This window comes from Giraffa tippelskirchi, chromosome 1 (assembly GCF_054371585.1).
Source record: "Giraffa tippelskirchi isolate mGirTip1 chromosome 1, T2T-mGirTip1v1.2.pri, whole genome shotgun sequence".
Classification (NCBI taxonomy): Eukaryota; Metazoa; Chordata; class Mammalia; order Artiodactyla; family Giraffidae; genus Giraffa; species Giraffa tippelskirchi.
The window spans coordinates 130153409-130172534 of NC_137275.1; the positions used below are offsets into that span (position 1 = coordinate 130153409).

At 38.8% G+C, this 19126-nt stretch overlaps 1 protein-coding gene across 5 annotated transcripts in view; it reads left to right on the forward strand.

Annotated features, from left to right (window-relative positions):
- KIF13B (kinesin family member 13B) overlaps window positions 1-19126 on the forward strand; it is a 211488-nt gene that overhangs the window by 86161 nt on the left and 106201 nt on the right. For 4 of the 5 annotated variants that reach the window (XM_081496112.1, XM_081496072.1, XM_081496092.1 and 1 more), the window contains 6 exons: window positions 569-656; window positions 2845-2979; window positions 4939-5051; window positions 6198-6309; window positions 13608-13820; window positions 15557-15667. In XM_081496112.1, the coding sequence (XP_081352238.1) occupies window positions 569-656; window positions 2845-2979; window positions 4939-5051; window positions 6198-6309; window positions 13608-13820; window positions 15557-15667 (772 nt within the window). The remainder of the gene's footprint in view (window positions 1-568; window positions 657-2844; window positions 2980-4938; window positions 5052-6197; window positions 6310-13607; window positions 13821-15556; window positions 15668-19126) is intronic. The other variant, XM_081496082.1, reaches the window with a different exon arrangement.

The window sequence follows — 19126 nt, forward strand, 5'->3', positions numbered from 1 at the left end:
CAGTTTTCAGTTTATTGAAATCATTTACAGAAATGATATTTTTTCTCCTCTTTAGTCTTATCATTGTGATAAAAGACATGAATCTTTTCTCAATATTAAGACCACCTCGCAGCCCCGGGCAGTCCAGTTTTATGTTTTTAAATCGCTGTTAGAGTCAGCCTGCTGTCTTTCTCTTTGTCTGTCTGTGTTCGTCTTTATTCACGATTGAGACTGATCTGTCGCTTTCTTTCTGGCGCGGTTTACATTTATCTAGTTTTCTGCTCTCTGTGCCGCATTCTGTGATGTGACAAGCAGATTGTTTGTATTTATTCAGCTCTGCATTCTTTGTGGTAGTGGACATCCCACAGTGTACCCTTTTGAATTATGTGATATTTTACCCCATTATGAAGTTTTTCTTACCAGTCAAGAATCTTAAGTTTTGGTTTAAATTCTTCTGGGATCAAGTTTGTTTGTTCTGTTTATTTGGGATCTTTATTGAATTCAGTCTGTATTTTTATGGAGCCATGGTTGAGTCCTTTTCTAAACAGGTTATTGTTTGAAAATCGTTTCTTTTGTTTTTAACGAGCAGAAGCCGTCAGACGTTAAAAGTCAGAGAGCACAGTGTGTTGGGACCCTATGTGGATGGACTGTCTAAACTGGCTGTCACAAGCTACAAGGTAACAGCATCCTTTATGTCAACTACTAAGATTCACGGTAGCAAATTTTGTTGTTGAATTTGTGATCATTTTTTTGCAATTAAAAAAGTTATAGCATCACTTTAATAAGTCAAATTTTTTACAAAGCTCTTTATTAAAAAGCTATATATGGTTATTAAGTTGGTTTAATTTTGAGAGAAGGTATACATTTTTGCAAGGCATACCTATTCATCTATTGTGAGACATTTTTTCCATATTTTATGAGCTCTGAAACTGATATTCCTTACAGTTGTATCTTAAAATGATAAATGGCAGAACTTTTTTCTTCCATAGTAGTTCATAAAATAATGATGTTGCTTATGATTTTGGTGATTTCATGAAATTAAATTTGAGTTGAGTAGTTGGAATTCAAAGCCTGTTTCTAATTTGAGAGAATCTCTCAATGGCCTTTAGTTACTAGTTCTCTTCATTTTCAGACGTCACAGTTAGGCTTTGTGTGAATCTGTTAGGCTTCCCTCTTTGGGGAAATGGGGGTGGTGTGAGCCGTGATGTAATATACATTGAATTAAAAGTCAGAGACTTCTGATCTGATGACAGTCCTCTCATGTGACTCCTATATGACTCTGAAACATTTCCTCCATCTCACCAACCCTCTCTGTCCTAATTTTTAGAATGGAAATTAGTTTTATTGTCTTGACTATTTTTTGAAGTAGATTCAGTAGTTCCTCTGTTCATGAATCAAATTCTGTCATTTGGTCAATGATACTTCATTTAGTAAACATTTATTGGACACCTCTCCTATGGCAGACATTGTGCTAAGTGGTGAAGAAATAAAAAATGAATGAGGTCCGTTTCCTCAAGATGCTTACAGATGTTTTTAAAGGTATTATAAAAAAACATGATTTTAAGTGCAGTGAGAGATGCATGTTTCAGATTCATGGTAGTTTGAACGAGGTGTTCCTAACTTAAGTGGATATGTAGATATCTGGGGACGGTAGTATCCAGGAAAGCTTCCTGGAAGAGATCAGATGAGTTGATGCATGTGAAAAGTCTTCAAAAACTCTAGGGTATCATATAAATGTTAGGTATTATTAGATAAATTCCTAGATGACTTTTTGTCTCATTCACATATATGGCCAGACTGAGTTGCAACAGCTTCTGAGAAGTGCAGTCTCTTAGTTCCACTGCAATGTGCTCAGCTAAAGATGGGGTTCCTTTACTGAAAAGTGCAGGAGACTGGATAAAAGGAAGCACTTAGTAGACTCTCTCACAAGTGTATCTTTCTTGTTTCTCATTAAATCCCTGAAAGGTAGATGATGTTATAGCTCTATTGTTACTTGTGTGCTTGCTAAGTCACTCAGTCGTGTTGGACTCTTTGTGACCCTATGGACTGGAGCCCGCCAGGCTCCTCTGTCCATGGGATCCTCCAGGCAAGAATACTGGAGTGGGTTGCCATTTCCTTCTCTAGGGATATCCTTGACTGAGGGGGTCAAACCCATGTCTCTTAAGTCTCCTGCATTGGCAGGCAGGTTATTTACCACTAGTGCCACCTGGGAAGCCCCATTGTAATGAAACTAAGTTTCAGATTGCTTAAATAATTTTTTTAGAGCCTTTAACATTAAAGAAAAAAATGAAGATCCCATGATCTTTTGAGTGTATTATGCTGTCTGTTTTAGCTATAATGGCAAAGAAGTTTAGTAAATCCTTGCAGAAAATTAATCTTGTTCTCATTTTTAAAAACAGGTCTGGTAAGATATACACTAATTTAGTGATCCAATGCTATGCCTGCAGGGATGGGTTACAAATTATTTTTGTTTGCTGTTTATTCATACAGTCTAATTTGATTTAACAACTTCTATTGCTATAACTAAATAAGCTAAAGATTTTCTGATTTCTAGGTGAGATGAGGACTGGCAAGGCATGTTTGTCCATCTTGTGGGACTTTGACATGCAGCTTCTACTCTTTCCTAATTCTTGGTCAGAGCTGACAGTTTATTCTACACCTACAGTAAATAATGTATTTTCTTTGTGTTTTCAGAGATAATATTGGTTCTTGTACTCTATGGGGCTTCATGTTCATTGAAAAACAGAATATGAACTCCAGCTGTGGCTGACTAAGCAGTGAAACTTGGAATGCATTTCGTAGCATAGCAGAGTTTTCATGTTTATTAGATAATAAGACGTGTGTCTGTGACTTGTTTCCATGTAGGATATCGAGTCTTTGATGTCTGAGGGTAACAAATCCCGTACAGTTGCTGCAACCAACATGAATGAGGAGAGCAGCCGATCACATGCAGTGTTCAAAATCACCCTCACACACACTTTATACGATGTAAAGTCTGGGGTAGGTATTCGGATGCATGACTTCTTTTTATTTTTTTCTTTTTGTTTCCAATTACTAAAGTGGATCATAGTTTATCTTATTCCCTTCTCATGTTAGATGACTTAAAGTTGTAACCAGGCATGTGTATCAGTTAGGACTCAGGACAAGAAATAGAAGCTGCTCTAGGTAAACAGAAAGGGATTGAATGGAGGGAACTGGATGATTACACAGGTGTTGATATACCTTCTGAGGAGTGGTTTCTGGACTCAATCTCTAGAAATAATCTCCAGAACAGCACAGATCTCATCCAGTGAGGATAGTACTATCTCTGTGGCCACCCCCGGACCTGTGAGTTCCAGGCACATCCCAGAGCTGTGACCCAAGATACAGGAGTCAGTGAGGCTGCCCACTTAGAGCCCTGGAAGTTGGAGAATGTGAGCTGGGAGACTCTTTGGAAAACTCATATACCCATGCTCCTGCTTGCCAGCAGAAAAAGCCAGAATGGGCTGGGGGGATGACCTCTGCTGTGTTTCTGCTCTTTAAATTTGAAGCAAGAATATCTGATTGACAGAGTTGAAATCACATCCTGAACACTGGCTGCAAGGAAGTCTGATTAAATGTAGGTTTTAGCTCTCTACTCTCTTCACCTGAAGGAAGTTGGAACAGAAGTTATACCAACTGATGGCCTACAGTCTCTGCCACAGCATTTTTGAACTTTGAACTCTGATGGCAAATTGTATAAGCTAATAACACCCTAGCTGATTTAGTGAGGTTTCCTTTAGTGAGTGTTACCTTATGCTAAAAAGTTGAGTGTTCGGAGTAAGTTGTACTGGAGAACTTGTACCCTAAGATTCTAGATTCATAAAATTATTTTTGAGCATTTGGTCTTGAAACTTATGAAGATCAACAGAACCAGAGATACATATGCTTTACCACACTGAAAACTTCTGTGTTGACTCATACATTTGTGTTTTCCTTCTTACTTTTTATGTGGATTTTTGCATATTTTATTATTACCCTCCAGTGAATCAATTTCAAGTAACAGAAGCTAAAATGATCACTCTGGCAAAGTGCTATATTTTGGCAAGATTTTCATTTGCTGAGAGCATAGTTTTCTTCTTTTACCATCACAGCAAGATTAGTGTAATGACAAAAAGTTCTTTGTTTTCTATTTCCTTTTCAGCATAAAACAAAAAACATTCTGACATTTTTTTTTTTCAAACCAAAAGTACTTTTGATTTGGGAAGCTGAATTCCTTTTTGTTAGTAACATGTTTATTTATGGAAATAAATATAAATGTATATTTTGAAAGAAAGTTGTAAAAAATGATCCAGAAATGTGGTTTCTCACATTTCTTATATTGCTGCTAAAGTATAAAATATCGGTTATGTTTGTGATTTGATAATAGAATATTTTTTATAAAGGAAAATGTCAGTATATATAAATACCTTAACTAGGAAAATATGTAAACTTAATACCTGAAATTATGGAAAAGAGAATTATTGTATGAACAATATGAAAACATTTTAGAATGCATTAGGTTTTTGAGGGATCTTTCTGTTGGATAAAGTCAGTTTTTTTTTTAATATCATAAGAAATGCAAATATTTTCCCTCAGGATTATTAGTAAGTATATATGAAATTTTAAGCACAGTTTCATATATTAAAATTTATACTTGTAATGCTTTTATATACTTATCTGTGAAAGTTTGGTTGGGTTCCCTTCAAAATATGTACCATTTTGGAGTCACTGCTTTTTTTTTTTGGAGATAATTTTCTCTCTGGATTGGTAGTTGTATATGATTTTATATGTATCTATCACTGGGTTGTATAGTTTTCTTACACTGTTTTATAGCAGCACAAATTAATTTTAAAATGACAAATACACTTTAATAAAGGATTCAGACAATAAACTCAATGGGGAGAAATGTACCACTTTCTGTGTTCTTTAACTTTTAGTATTTGTTGATTTGTTCCCTAGACTTCTGGAGAGAAAGTGGGCAAGCTGAGTTTGGTTGATTTAGCTGGCAGCGAGCGAGCGACGAAAACAGGAGCAGCAGGTGACAGGCTGAAAGAGGGCAGCAACATCAACAAGTACGTTGCCGGAAGCCCGCCCCATTGCTTCAGTGACTGAGTAGCTCAAAAAGGGAACTGGTATAGTGTTTTAAAGAATAGGATTCTGGAATGAGTGAGGCTATAAAGAATAAATAGAACGTTTTTCATAGTATTTTTTAAGGACTGAGCCTGTTCTGTGTTTTGTTGAGATGTCTGCTGGGGCCCAGGACCACAGCCTCAGTCAAGTCAAAGGTTTCCCAAGGGCAGCCCTACTGAGGTTCAGGGCCCAGGAACTCTTTGTCCAGGAAACAGTCCTGTGCCTAGTAGCATGCCCCTGACCTCTGTTCCCTAGGTGGCACCAGTACCTGCTGTCCCTAACCCCGAGTTGTGACAACCCAGGTTATCTACAGATATTGCCAGTTGCTCCCTATGGAGAAGACAGTCACCCTCAAGTTGTGAGCCACTGGTTTAAGCTATAGAAGAGAACAAATATAATCCGAGTATCAGAATCTTGGCATGGGTGTGCCTGAACAAACAACAGCATGTGTACTGACCACGTTGGACTTTTCCTTTTATGACAACTGTGGTCCTTATTTATACCAAGATTTTACTTTACAAAATAATATTTGGTGCATCAAGTCCTACATATGGTTACATATTTTCTTACCTTAAGCTAAATTAAGCTAAATTGCTAGCCCCTGTTAGTGGGCAGGAATCTTTTCCATCTTTGTGGCTCCCAGAAGGACACATAGCAAGACAGTCATCAGTAACCAACTGGAGGTCATAGAACACCATCTTCCAGATGCTATGCTGTTATTATTTATATATGTAGGAATGTTTTTGCCTTGCACTATGTTTTAGTTAATTGCATTGTGTTCATGGCTTCCTTTCTTAAAGATATATGGTATTTGTGTCATTATTTTGCCCTAGTGGTTTACAGTTTACATTTTCTTTATACAAAAATGAAAAAAAAAAATTGAACTAAGTGATTTTATAGCTTACAGTAGTATTAGAGGGCTATCAGCTTTTAGAGTTTGTGTGTTCTTAACCTGAGCAGCAAAATGCTGACAGAAGTGCTGTTCTCAGGGTGGCACAAAGGCATCTTGATGTTCAATCTTTGTGCTTAAATGTGACATTTGATATACTCAGGTTTTTACGATTATTACGGTTTGTTGCACCATGCAGGTCCCTCACAACCCTTGGTCTGGTTATCTCAGCCCTAGCAGATCAGGGTGCTGGCAAAAGCAAGAATAAATTTGTTCCATACCGTGATTCAGTTCTCACTTGGCTGCTCAAAGTAAGTTGTCTTTAACCCCCTTTCTGGGATTCTCTTGGTGGTTGATAAAAAAAGGAATAATAAAGAGTAGACTTTTGATTTCTCCCAATTATAATTTCCTACATCAGCGTTCAAATTTATAATCATTAGACTCTTACAGGGTAGTTATAATTGTAATGGATTAAGCATAGGTTTCTTCCTGATTTCACCAGAACCTGGGAGCAGTGGGGGTTTGGGGCACATGGAATCAATTGCACTGTCACCTCTAAGACTTGGGGACCAGAACAAAGAGCTAGTGCTAGTCTCACAGCTGAGTGAGCCCTAAGAAAGGGGTTTCCCTGCCTTCCAGGCTCAGCCGGACTGCTCCAGCCTTCTTACTGACTCCTTTTGTCTGATGTAGTTTTTGGACCTTGTTTTCCTGTTTAACTTCCAGACTACTCATGATCATCTTAGTTTGCTTTTGGCTTCTTAAAGGTGTTGTTGAAGGGTCGAGAGTAGAGCACACAGTCATTCGCTGGTTAACTGATTCACTGTGAATGAGAGAAATGGAAATGAGGAAGAAAAAAAGCTGTGAGAATTGCTATGAGGAGGATGTAAGGAAATGCTGGACACTCCTTGTCCTGTAATCCCTCAGAATCCAGTAAGGGAGAGATGTGTGCACAGAACACTATACCACGAGTTGCTGATTTCATGGGAGAGATGGAAATGACATGTAATAGGAGTTTGAAGGGAGAGACTGTTTCCAGGTTTCTTCTAGTCTTAAAGGCTCCCTTTTGTCTTGATAGAGTCACCATGATGGATTGGGTATTGGACTGGAAGTTAGAGGATATAAAATCTAGTGACAGTTTAACTATTTAAAAAGTTGCCAACCCGGAAGAAGATATTTTTCCTTAATGCTCTTTTTTTTTTCCCCCGTTTTCTAAGAAGTCTTTTTAGCATTAATTTTCTTGGCTGTGCCGCATGGCATGTGGAAATTTAGTTTCCCAACTTGAGATCGAACCCATGCCCCTTGCACTGGAAGCTTGGAGTCTGGACCACCTGGGAAGTCCTGTACCTAATGCGCTTTAAAAAAATGTTTTTAAAATTGAAAAATAATTTTATAAGCCCTGTTTAGTTTTATGTTGGCTTGTTCTCTTGATTTTCTTGGTCAGGAATTTATTGAATATCTGTTACTGTACTAGCGGTTGAGCATGTAAAGATGAGTTAAGTGCAGTCAGCATAGTAAAGCACACAGCTTTTGAGTTATTCTTGACATGTTTAGAGAAGTGTGCTTATGAAGGAAGAAGGATTTCCTCCTAGTTTCTACATTCTCTCAAAGGCTTGCTTAGTGTTCAACTTTGCTTTCTAAAACTCTTAACACCATTTGAGCATGCCTGATTAAGTGAAATTTGCCACAGTAGAAAATCAGGTAGATTGCTTCCTTTGGCCAAAATGCAATAGAAATAGACATTAAAAACAAAAGGATAAACAAAATTTGATTTTGAAACCACTTGTAGGCTGATTCACATTGACGTATGGCAGAAACCAACACAATATTGTAAAGCAGTTATCCTTCAATTAAAAATAAATAAATTTTAAAAAAAGCACTTGTAAATAACTCTTGAATTAAAAGCACACGGTATATAAAACACTTAATTACTGAGGAAATAATTGTCTGGTCTTCTTGTGTTAGTAATTTATCTTGAAATCTCATTTGTTTCATTTCCAGAAGAAATTCTCAATGAGATACTTCTTCCTCACACTTTCGATAGAAACATCTCCTGAACATTCATGATAATTTCTGGATGTGCCTGATTTAAAAGAATATTCACTGTTCTATTGTTCTGATGTTGCTACTTCAGTTCATTTAACCTCACAATAAGAAAAATCTTCTGTTAAGTTAATGGACATAGTTAACATGGCCTAGGTTAATTATTGAGTGTCTATCCCATAGGTAGGCTGGAAGTCAGGAGAATCGTGTACCATGCCTCCTTGGAAGGCAGATGATGGTGTTCCCATTTTACAGATGTGGCAACATATACAGAACCAGCAAGTGAGAGAACCAAGACTGGCATCCAGGGCTGACCTTGCTGCCCATCTACTGTTGCCTAGGCTATGCTCTTCTTACCAAAGGTTTCTTTTCGTTAGAAAGAGAAGCACTTATTTTTTATACCAAATGTGATAAAAACTGTTGAACAAAACTAAACATTTCTTTAAAAAAAAATGCTCACTTTATCTTTGATAAAATTAGGCTACAATTGTAACTTTTATTGTATAATTTTATTTATTTATATTTGGCTTTGTTGCTGTATGGGCTTTTCTCAAGTTGTAGTGAGCAAGGGCTACTCTCTAGCTGCGGTGCATGGGTTTCTCATTGCAGTGGCTTCTCTTATTGCAGAGCACGGGCTCTAGGGTGCACAGGCTTCAGTAGTTGAGGCACTGGGGCTCAATAGTTGCAGCTCCTGGGCTCTAGAGCATAGGCTCAATAGTTGTGGTGCATGGGCTTGGTTGCTCCACAGCATGTGGGATCTTCCCAGATCAAGGATCAAACCTGTGTGTCTTGCATTGGCAGGCAGATTCTTTACCACTGAGCCACCAGGGAAGCCCAGTAATTGTACTTCTATATGTTCATCCTTAGGCTAAAAAAATGCATAGTTTCCTTGATTGTTGGCATATCTTTTCTAAAAAACTACATGATTTTTGTTTTCAACAAGGGCATAAGCAGGGCATTTATGTGAAAATATACCAGGGTTTAAACGGTTTTCCCCATAGTCTCTTAGAATCCACTGGTACACATATCATTCTCCTTTGAAGTGCCTCCTATGTCCCTGTTGATTTTTTCTTCTTTAATTCTTAATTAGTCTAACTCTCCTTCATCCTTGTTTAACTTGGTACAATTCTACTATTCTCCAACGTAACTTTCATGGAACTCATAAAATTGCTCATCCTTTATAAGATTTGCAACTTCTTTTTTTTTTTTTTTGCGTTGTATATGCATTGTAATTATGTCATGCTCTCCATGTTACAGCATCTTAGAGAGAAACTGATCACACTTGGTGACTTGAGGGCGGTTGATGGATGTGATTGCCTTTTCTCACAGGCGTGTTTGAATGCTTACTCATTCGGTCAGTGGTCAATAGAGAACCATTTCGTATTAAGATGATCTTTGCTTATCTCTGCAACTTTCTAAATATGTCTCTTTAACATCAAATAACTTCTGGTAATGAATGCTCCAATAATGAATATCTTTCAAATTCATCTACTTTTGAAAGATTATTTATTTTTAAAATTATTTACTTAGTTACTCAGCTGCATTGGGTCTCAGTTGCAGCCTGTGGGATCTTTGTTGTGTCATGCAGCGTCTCTCATTGCTGGCACACGAACTCTCCAGCTGTGGGACATGGGCTCAGTAGTTGTGGTGCATGGTCTTAGTTGCTCAGAGACATGTGGGATCTTAGATCCCACAAGGCAGATTCTTAACCACTGGACCACCAGGGGGAAGTCCTTCAAATTCATCTGTTTTTGCATCCTTACTGCCACTTCCCTAATGAATAAGGAAGTGTTTCTTCTCTCTCCTGGATGATTGAAACTCCTTTCCTGAGTTTTCCTAGTCCATCCTGTTCTTCAGTGAGGTTGCTCTCTTTCTAAATCAACGCTCTTCTTAAAGTTAAATCTCTTCAGTAACTCTCCAGAGGGCCTTATGTTAGTCCAAATTCTTTAAAGACTTGTGGTTTACTCGGCTCCTCTGGACTTCTCATTGTTCAGCTTTTGCTTCTTGACGTGATCAAGTCTAGCCGAGTGATAAAGACTTTGCTCTTACTCTACTGGGCACATCCGTCCTCCTCTCTTCCACCCCGCTTCACACTTCCCTCTCCATCCCCTTTACCCCAGTGATGCTTATTCATATTTAGGTGTCAAATGTCACTTTCTCTGGGAGTCTTGCCTAACATTTGAAGACTGCTTTCTGCTCTTTCTCTGTTTTCCCAGATGGTATTGTATTCATCCCTACTTTAGTTCATAGCCTATAGTATTTGCTCACCAGCATCAACCTCTAGATGGTAAACTTCATGAAGAGCTGAATGAATGAATAATTTCAGCTCTTCTCTGCACTAGCATTTTGACCTTTGGTAAGCCTGTAAATCTTCCTGGGTCTCAATTTCTCATCTGTAAAATGAAAAAATTTGATTAGGTGACTTCAAAGAGTTCTCTCAGCTTTCCAAATTCCGACTTCCAAAATCAAATTTCTTTCTTATGTCCATTTAATTTGCCGTTGCCCGAAACAAAGCTCATCTGATTTGCCTAATTAAACAATTAAAGAGTAAACAAGAGGCATTCTACTTTCTTCTGGAACGAGTGCCAGTTCTTTTGTTGCTCTTTCCTTTTTGCTGGTGGCATGAGGCCATTTTTGAATATAAGCATATTGTTCCTCAGGCACAAGGGCTTTTAAAATATCAAATATTTGTCGTTTGCCAGGTTTCCTTTCCTCAGCACAAATTGAAGCACAATACACATGCTTTTCTCCTGTGGTAGTCATTGTTAGGAATCTGCTTTTCCCCAGTAGCATTTGCTGTTGATGTGGGCTGAGAGAATGCAGTGCTTCCAGAAGGGCAGTCTTACATGGTGCTGCTTATGGACTGAATTCCAACCAGAGATGTAATTCCTGTGATCTTGGTATATAAAATTTGAACTGCATTACCATGCATGGGATTCTTCTTGACATTTTTTCTGCAAATTGCCAAGGCTGGGCACCGGCAATGTGTGGTCAGTGTCTAGAAGTGGAGTGAAGCAAGCAGTTCCATCCAGAGTTTGTAGAAACTGCCTTTGCTTCCTAAAGCCCAGATTACTTTTATTTCCTTCCTTTTCATGCATTGAAGAGTACTTTCTTCAAAGATATAATTATCTTAGCTATGTTTCCTGTGGAAAACCAAAATCTTAGTAATGGATGAAGAAGTGGACATATTGTTAGTGATTATATTGAACTGTTAGCAATATGTAGGGAATTATTTTGTTTCTGGCACTAGGACAGAACAATTTGGAAAGGTTTCAGGTCTGAACTCTCTCTGTGTTGCCAAGTGTTGTTTTGTTCCTGTGCTATTGTGGGTAGCTATAGGGGGATGGAAATCATAATGGGTTGGAAGGTAGAATACAACTGGGCTGGAATATTTTCAGTTTACTAGTTCTGGATCTATAGGCAGGTTATTTAACCTCCTTTGTCACAACAAACCTCTGGTTTTTCATCAGTAAAATGGGGATAATAATTAATTCACACAAGGCTGAGGAGTAAATAATCTACGCACAGAGTTTTGTAAATCACAGGTTGTTCAAACAAATTTTAGATATGTTGATACTGGAAAAAATTTCTGTCTTCAAAAGTGAGAATTTGGGAGACCTCCCTGGTGGTCCAGTGGTTAAGACTCCATGCTCCCAATGCACAGAGCACAGATATGATCCCTGGTCAGGAAACTGAGACTCTCCATGCCACATGGCTTGGCCAGGGAAAAAAAAAAAGAATTTTATATTGGTTGATGCTGCCCAAAGATAGGGTTGGCTTTCTTATGACCTAATGAATTCCTCTTAACTGGGCTTTTTGAATGTTCTCTGTAATATTGTGAGTCTGTAATTCAGTGATACTTCACTGATGAAAGGGGGTGTTGAATCAAGTCTTCCGGGTAACTCTCATCCAAGGCTGGTGTATACCTATAGGTGTGTAATACCCCCAAGACTTAGCAGCTAAGAACAGCCATCATCCGTTATCTCAGTTCCTCTGCGCGGGATTCCGGGTGCCGCTCAAGTGTTCTGGCGGGGGTGTCTCCCGTGGCTGCAGTCCTTGCTGGGGTTGGATCTGCTCACCTGAGTGCTTGTGGACAGGCTTCAGAAGATGTGTTCCCAGATTCACCTCCATGGTCTCTTTCTGGGGCTGTCTCACCTCGTGGGAGTGGTTTCTTGCAGAGTGAAAGAGAACACGCACAAAAGAAGCCAGCCTTTTTTTATTTTAATTTTTTTTGTTTAATTTATATTTTACTGCACTGGATCTTCGTTGCTGTGTGCAGGGTTTCTCTAGTTGTGGCAAGCGAGGGCTACCCTGCAGTACGCAGGCTTCTCATTGCGGTGGCTTCTCTTGTTGTGGAGCACGGGCTCCAGGCTCACAGGCTCAGTAGTTGTGGTGCACAGGCTTCATTGCCCCATGGCATGTGGGATCTTCCCGGACCAGGGATCGAACCCATGTCCCCTGCATTGGCAGGCAGATGCTTTATCACCGGACCATCAGGGAAGTCCCGAGAAGCCAGTCTTTTGTAACCTAGTCTCAGACGTGGCAGGCCATCACTTCTGTGTTCTCTTCCTCAGAGGCAGATCAGCAAGTCCTGCCCACACTTGGGGGTTAGGGGAGACCCTGGAGTGTGAATTCTGGAGGCAAGATCTCTGGGGGTCATCTTGGAGGCCGCCTCCTGCAGTTGGAGTTCATGTAGCCTTTGTGTGGTAAAGTGGCATGGGGTAGATCTGACTTTCCAAGTCTCATTTTGTAATTCCAAGTTATATCTAGTTATTTTTAATGCTGTCAAGGGAAAGTCGGTTTTTGAATTGGTTGGAGCCCATTCTAAAGCTCACTTACTTAGTTAGCAGTTTTGTATAATGGAGATGAATGTGTTTTTTTGTTTTCTTTTAGCAACCTTGTCTGAACTCTAGAAGCGGTTGTACAGAACTTGAAGCCTGTTTTAGTAGTGTTTGAAGTGCTGTCAGAGGGAATAAGATGTAGTACCTTCAGTATATCTTTTGTTTAGTAAGACTGTAATTGTTCCTTATGTCTTTAAAAAAATGTACAAGGAGCTTGATAGCTTGTAACAGCACCACTTTCTGAGCCTTCATTTAAGCTTCATAGACACTCCAGATATGTGGTATTATGGAATAGATTGTAGGTAATCACTCTTTGATCAAATGCTATTAGGGTTGTTCATTTCTTCTCAGGGAGATTTTGCAGGTATTTAAGGAAACATCCTTTTTTATTCTGAGCAGTCTGCTGACCTGTGGTATCATGTTGCCTGTTAAAAGATGACAAATTGACTTAGAATGAATTTTTATTAAACTGAAATAAAAGGGGGCTTCTTTGTATTAATATTTCCTTGTTCCTTCTCAAAAACCAAAGCTCCTTTTTGCAGAAAAGTAGCTTGCCAGAGAAGAAAAAGCAAGGGACTGGGAGTCAGTTCACCTATATTTAAGTCCTGGCTTTGCCCTAAAATCTGTGTTTGACCTGGGGACATTATCTCACCATTTCTGGTTTCAGCGTTCCCATATGATGCTTTCTTCCAACTTGAAAAAGCTATTCAATTTCTCTTCTCCTCCAGGACAGCCTTGGGGGTAACAGCAAGACTGCCATGGTAGCTACCGTGAGCCCCGCAGCTGACAACTATGATGAAACCCTTTCAACCTTACGGTATGCGGATCGTGCCAAGCACATCGTGAACCACGCCGTGGTGAACGAGGATCCCAACGCACGAATTATCCGGGATCTCCGGGAAGAAGTAGAAAAACTCCGTGAGCAGCTAACCAAAGCGGAGGTATAAGGCCTGGCTGAGCCACGCCTATGGGTCTAGGAAAATCTAGTAAAGCTAGAACCCGAATTATCTTCCCCTTGGGGCCTGAGGGGAGGAGAAGAAGGGGATGACAGAGGATGAGATGGTTGGATGGCATCACCAACTCAATGGACATAAGTTTGGGTAAACTCCAGGAGTTGGTGATAGACAGGGAGGCCTGGTGTGCTGCGGTTCATGGGGTCGCAAAGAGTTGGACATGACTGAGTGACTGAACTGAACTGGGGCCTAAATGATGACTATTTGACTCAGAATTTTTGGATTTCCTATAGGAAGAGAAATTTGAGATGAGTAATAAAGGAAGACAGATAAATTATCATGGTTGAAATTTAGATAGTTTTTACATGTGTTGAAGGATTGACTAGAAGGAGAGAGTAAAGGTAACTGAGAAAACGTTTCTTTGCACTGAATAAGTGACAGACAAGAGAGAAGAGGTAGAATTGGGGAGAGAAAGAGAGGTGCTTGAAACAAAAACAGATGCAACTTAAGATTAGTGCAGCAAATGGTGGCCAGTGGGCATGGGCTAATTAGAAGAGGAATCAAACAGATTTTTGTTGAATCATATGCTTACAGGTTGAAGTCCAAACAGAAATACTGTGGTCTTGCACAGTATAATAATCTAGTTTTTTCATGTTATGGGTTAATTATGTTCATAAGAAAAAATATTCTAGAGCAGAGAAGTAGCCATCTTTTTAATAATGCTCTATGTCACCATCCTTTGTATTAAAACATGCTATAGTATATAGTTCTGTTACTGAATTTGAAGCCTACACAATTCTAATCACAGATCTTTTTTAGTTTTTAAAAATCTATTGAAGTGTAGTGTATTTACAGTGTTGTGTTAATTTCTGCTGTCCAGTATAGTGATTTAGTTATATACGTTCTTTTCCATACTCTTTTCCATTATGGTTTGTCATAGGATATAGTTCCCTGTGTTCTACAGTGGGACCTTTTTATTTATCCATCCTATATATAATAGTTTCAAATGCTTATCTTTTTCATCAAAAGTGAGATAAAATGTCAGATTCAGGATCCTTACTTTAATTAGCATTTCTCTTCCTATGATTTCCAAGCACTGTGGAATTCTTTCCTGGACCTGGGACCATAGCCTCTTCTTTCTCAAGACCATCAGTAAATTACACGGTCAAAATAATTATCTTGATTGTATTTTTTGCCTGTTGAATCGTACTCTGTTTTTGCAGGAATTATTTTACAGTTCATCAAGATTCTTTGAAATTTTGTTTCTGTCTTCCTGGTATAATAATGCCATCCAGTTTGTAGCATGTACATGTTTAGTCTGTGTGTCCTTGAATACATACCTAAAGTCATCAGTGAAGACTAGGATGAATCATGTGTCTTGAGTCTAGACCTACTGGGATTTAAAAAAATAAGTCCTTGATAGTTTGAACTCTTTATCTTCCTAATTGTAGTTAGACCTCAAAGTAGCAATAGGTTAGAGGAAAAGGAAAAAGTTAAGTCTTCCTTCAAGCCCAGTGGATAACTGGATGAGTCTGTGGGACCCTCATAGTCTGGATGCTGTGGGTCAGTGACAGTCCTTGTGTCTTAGGTGAGTCAGAAACCTCAGCGAGCTGTAGAGCTTTGAGGAGGCACATTGTTCCTCTCGTCCTCTTGGGTTTTAGTGAAGATGTCCTTTTCCCAGGACATCGTACAGACATTTCATGAAATAAACATTTTGCTTGTAGGCAATGAAATCTCCAGAGCTGAAAGACCGACTGGAAGAGTCAGAGAAGCTAATCCAGGAAATGACTGTGACCTGGGAGGAGAAACTAAGGAAAACCGAGGAGATTGCCCAGGTTCGTGATTCCTGCTTAAGGAGAGAGAAACCTTGTGGCAGCTTGTGCAGTGCAATTCTGAGCATGTTTCTGGTTCCCTTTTTAAAAAAATTTCATTTATTTTTAATTGAAGGATAATTGCTTTGCAGTATCGTGTTGGTTTCTGCCAAACAGCAGCACGAATCAGCCATAGGTATACATATGTCCCCTTCCTCTTGAACCTTCCTCCCATCTCCCTCCTCATCCCACCCCTCTGGATTGTCACAGAGCACCAGGCTTGAGTTCCCTGAATCATACAGCAAATTCCCATTGGTTGTCTATTTTATATATGGTAGTGTATGTTTGACTTTTAGCTTTGAATGTAGCAAATCTAGCAATTCAGATTTGTTTATTTAAAAAAAAGCTGTTTGGCTTCGCTGAGTTTTTGTTGCATAATGCAGGATCTTTAGTTGTGGCATGTGGAATCTAGTTCCCTGACCAGGGGTTGAAAACACGTCCCCTGCATTGGAAGGGCAGAGTCTTAGCCACTGGACCACCAGGGAAGTCCCAGATTGATTTAAATAAGACCTAAATCCAGGAGTCTGTACTTTACAAAGTTAATTTGAAGTTTAAGGAAAACATAACTACAGTTAATTGAGTATTCATTATGTAAGAAATACATTTGTAGGGCCATAAAATTTTTTAAATGATGTAACTAGTCACTGGCTGTGAACACCCATTTCTGTTAAATGCTTTGCAAACTTCAGAAACTTACCCAGCTACAAAATTATTAGTAGTGGATATTTAGGCTGTGAGCTTCTTGCTTCCTTCCATATGACAAGGCAGTAAAAAGTAACAATGAAGTACCTAAGTCCCAAGTGACTGTGTCTCATTTTTAGACCATTTAATGTAGAGCTGTGAAATCTTCCAGTGGGAATATTAGCATTTAGAGAAAATCCTAAAATGTGCAAGTCTCTGCTTAGTAAAGATTTACTCTATGGCTTTCCTGTTAGAGGCTTATTTAGCCCGTTTTAGAAATATTAATATATATGATAATGTGGAACACAGTACTACATTGAACAGTCATTTCATGATTGGGCAACTCTGATAGTAGTAGCTATTTAACTGAAATCTTCTATTCTTCCATTTTTGCTCACTGGGCTTAGTTTCTTCTTCCAAAGCTGAGAGAATAAGCCCACTTGTGCACAGTAACTAATAATAACAATGATAACCAGCACTTATTGAGTACACGTACACGTTACACCTGATGCTAAGCACTTTTTAAAAATTTTTTTATTTTGTATTGAGGTGTAGTTGATTAACAATGTTCACTAAGCACTTTTAAATACAGTATTTTATTTAATCCTCCCAATAGCCCTGCAAGATAGGGCCTGTTATTCCCAGATATTTAAAGTCACTTCTGCTTCCTCCCTTCCTTTTCTAAAGTTAAAAAATCTCTAGTGTTCGCTGTTCCTGGTATTCGTGAATGTATAGAGCTGTTACTCCTTTCATTACTCAGTAAGTTCCATCTCTCAGTGTGCTGTCCAGAATCAATGGATAGATTAGATGTTGTAGGAAAGTACTACTATTATGTAGCATAAAGTGGATGTTAGATTTATACTAGTGCACACTAGGATTTAAGTTGATTTTTAAACATTTTTATTACAGTCCTTTTCAAAACAGATGAAAACCTGAGTATAATAAACCCACACATACCCATTACCCAATTTCATTCAAGGTCAACATACGATCAGTCTTGTTTTATCTGTATCCGTACACGGGGTTATTTGAAAGCGCATCCCTCACGTTACACAGAGAATACACCAGTGTATGAGCTTTATTTCTCATTACACATTTGACGTTGTTTGTCATAGGTTAAGGTCATTCTGATAATTGTCCAATTTCGGACTAATGTATGCGAGCCTTTTTGAGCTACTCTGAAAGTAAGACCTTGACTCTGAAGTGCTGTTGTACTTGGGTTGCCTGCCCTGATACACAGCAGGGTAGGTCTAAGTGACAGTGCAGTGTGGTGCAGCTTTCCTGTAGCATCTTCCCTTCCCTGACTCTCCTCTCCCACTGTCACATGCTGCTTTTGCAGACTGCCTGGTTTTTATCGAACACCGCATTCAACACCTCATCTTCCCAGGCTTCAGTGCTTCCAGCTATCTTCTCCTCTGTCACTGGTTTATTGGTCATCAACTTCTTTGGTGTACAGACTAGCTTTCCCTAAAATGTATTTCTGGCCGTATATCCACCAACTGTTAATAAATTTGGGGGGGAGAAAAGAAATGATACGTGGTCAGGTAACTTTGGGGAAATCTGGGTGAACCGAGTCAAATGGACTTCCTTTGGTAAGAACTTCCTGGGAGTCTGTTCCAAGCCAGCCAGGCTCTCTAGCAGTCCTCTGTGTTCTGTGGCATCTTTGTCTGGTATGCCAGCCCCCAGAGCTTATTCCTAACATTGAATCCTATGGAACCGATCTGTACTCTCTTGACTCTTAAGTCATGTGATACTTTATTTACTGTTGTTCAGTGTTTTGTGTGTATACTTTCATTACTTAATGAGTTTATAAAGTTCTCAAGGAAAAAAGCCAAATCTTTTAGTTTTTTTCTTTTAATATTTGCTTTTATTTATTTATTTGGCTCAGCCAGGTCTTAGTTGCTGCATATGGGATCTTTAGTTGTGGATGTTGGGTCTAGTTCCCCAACCAGGGATTGAACCTGCGTCCCCTGCACTAGAAGCATGGAGTCTAGCCACTGGACCACCAAAGAAGTCCTCCTTTTAGTTTTTGAAAGTATGTGCTCAGTAATATTTTTGATTAGATAATTTGAAATCAGAGTTGACTAAGTGCTCAGCCCAATGCCGTATCTTTGATACCAAATTCTTTTAATTTCCATCTTTTATGTTCTCAGTAAAGAAGTGTACACTTAAGTGAGATAGATCAGAGGTTAGCAAACTAAGCCCTTGGGCAAAACCTGGACTGTCACTTCTTTTCATAACTGGTTTTATTGGAATGTGCCATGCTTATTTGTTTTAGTACTTTTTATGGCATTAGCAGAATTGAATAGCTTGTGACAGAGACCATTGGACCCAGATGACTAAAAGATTTACTGTTTGACATTTTATAGAAAAAGTTAACTAGTCTCTCATATCAGAAGCAATACATAGTAAATGTCACTATATTTGATCATATAATACTTGTTTATTCCTGGAACTGACTCTTAGATGTTGCAAACTTTTGTAGTTTTTTAATAATTAAAAACTTAGAGTCTGTTTTTTGGTGGTAGATGTAACAGTGAATTGATGGGTTTTCAATGTTGTACACTTCAGTGTAAACAAAAATTTTGTGGTATTTCTACTGTTATAAAGTCTCAAAAGATAGGAAAATGCTTAAAGGAAGTAGGGTAAAGCAGTAGTTTACTATATTATCTCATTTAAGTCCTGTCTTTCCCCTTACTCTTGAGTGACTTTACCTTTGTTAAGTTGTACGTTCTCTTTCAG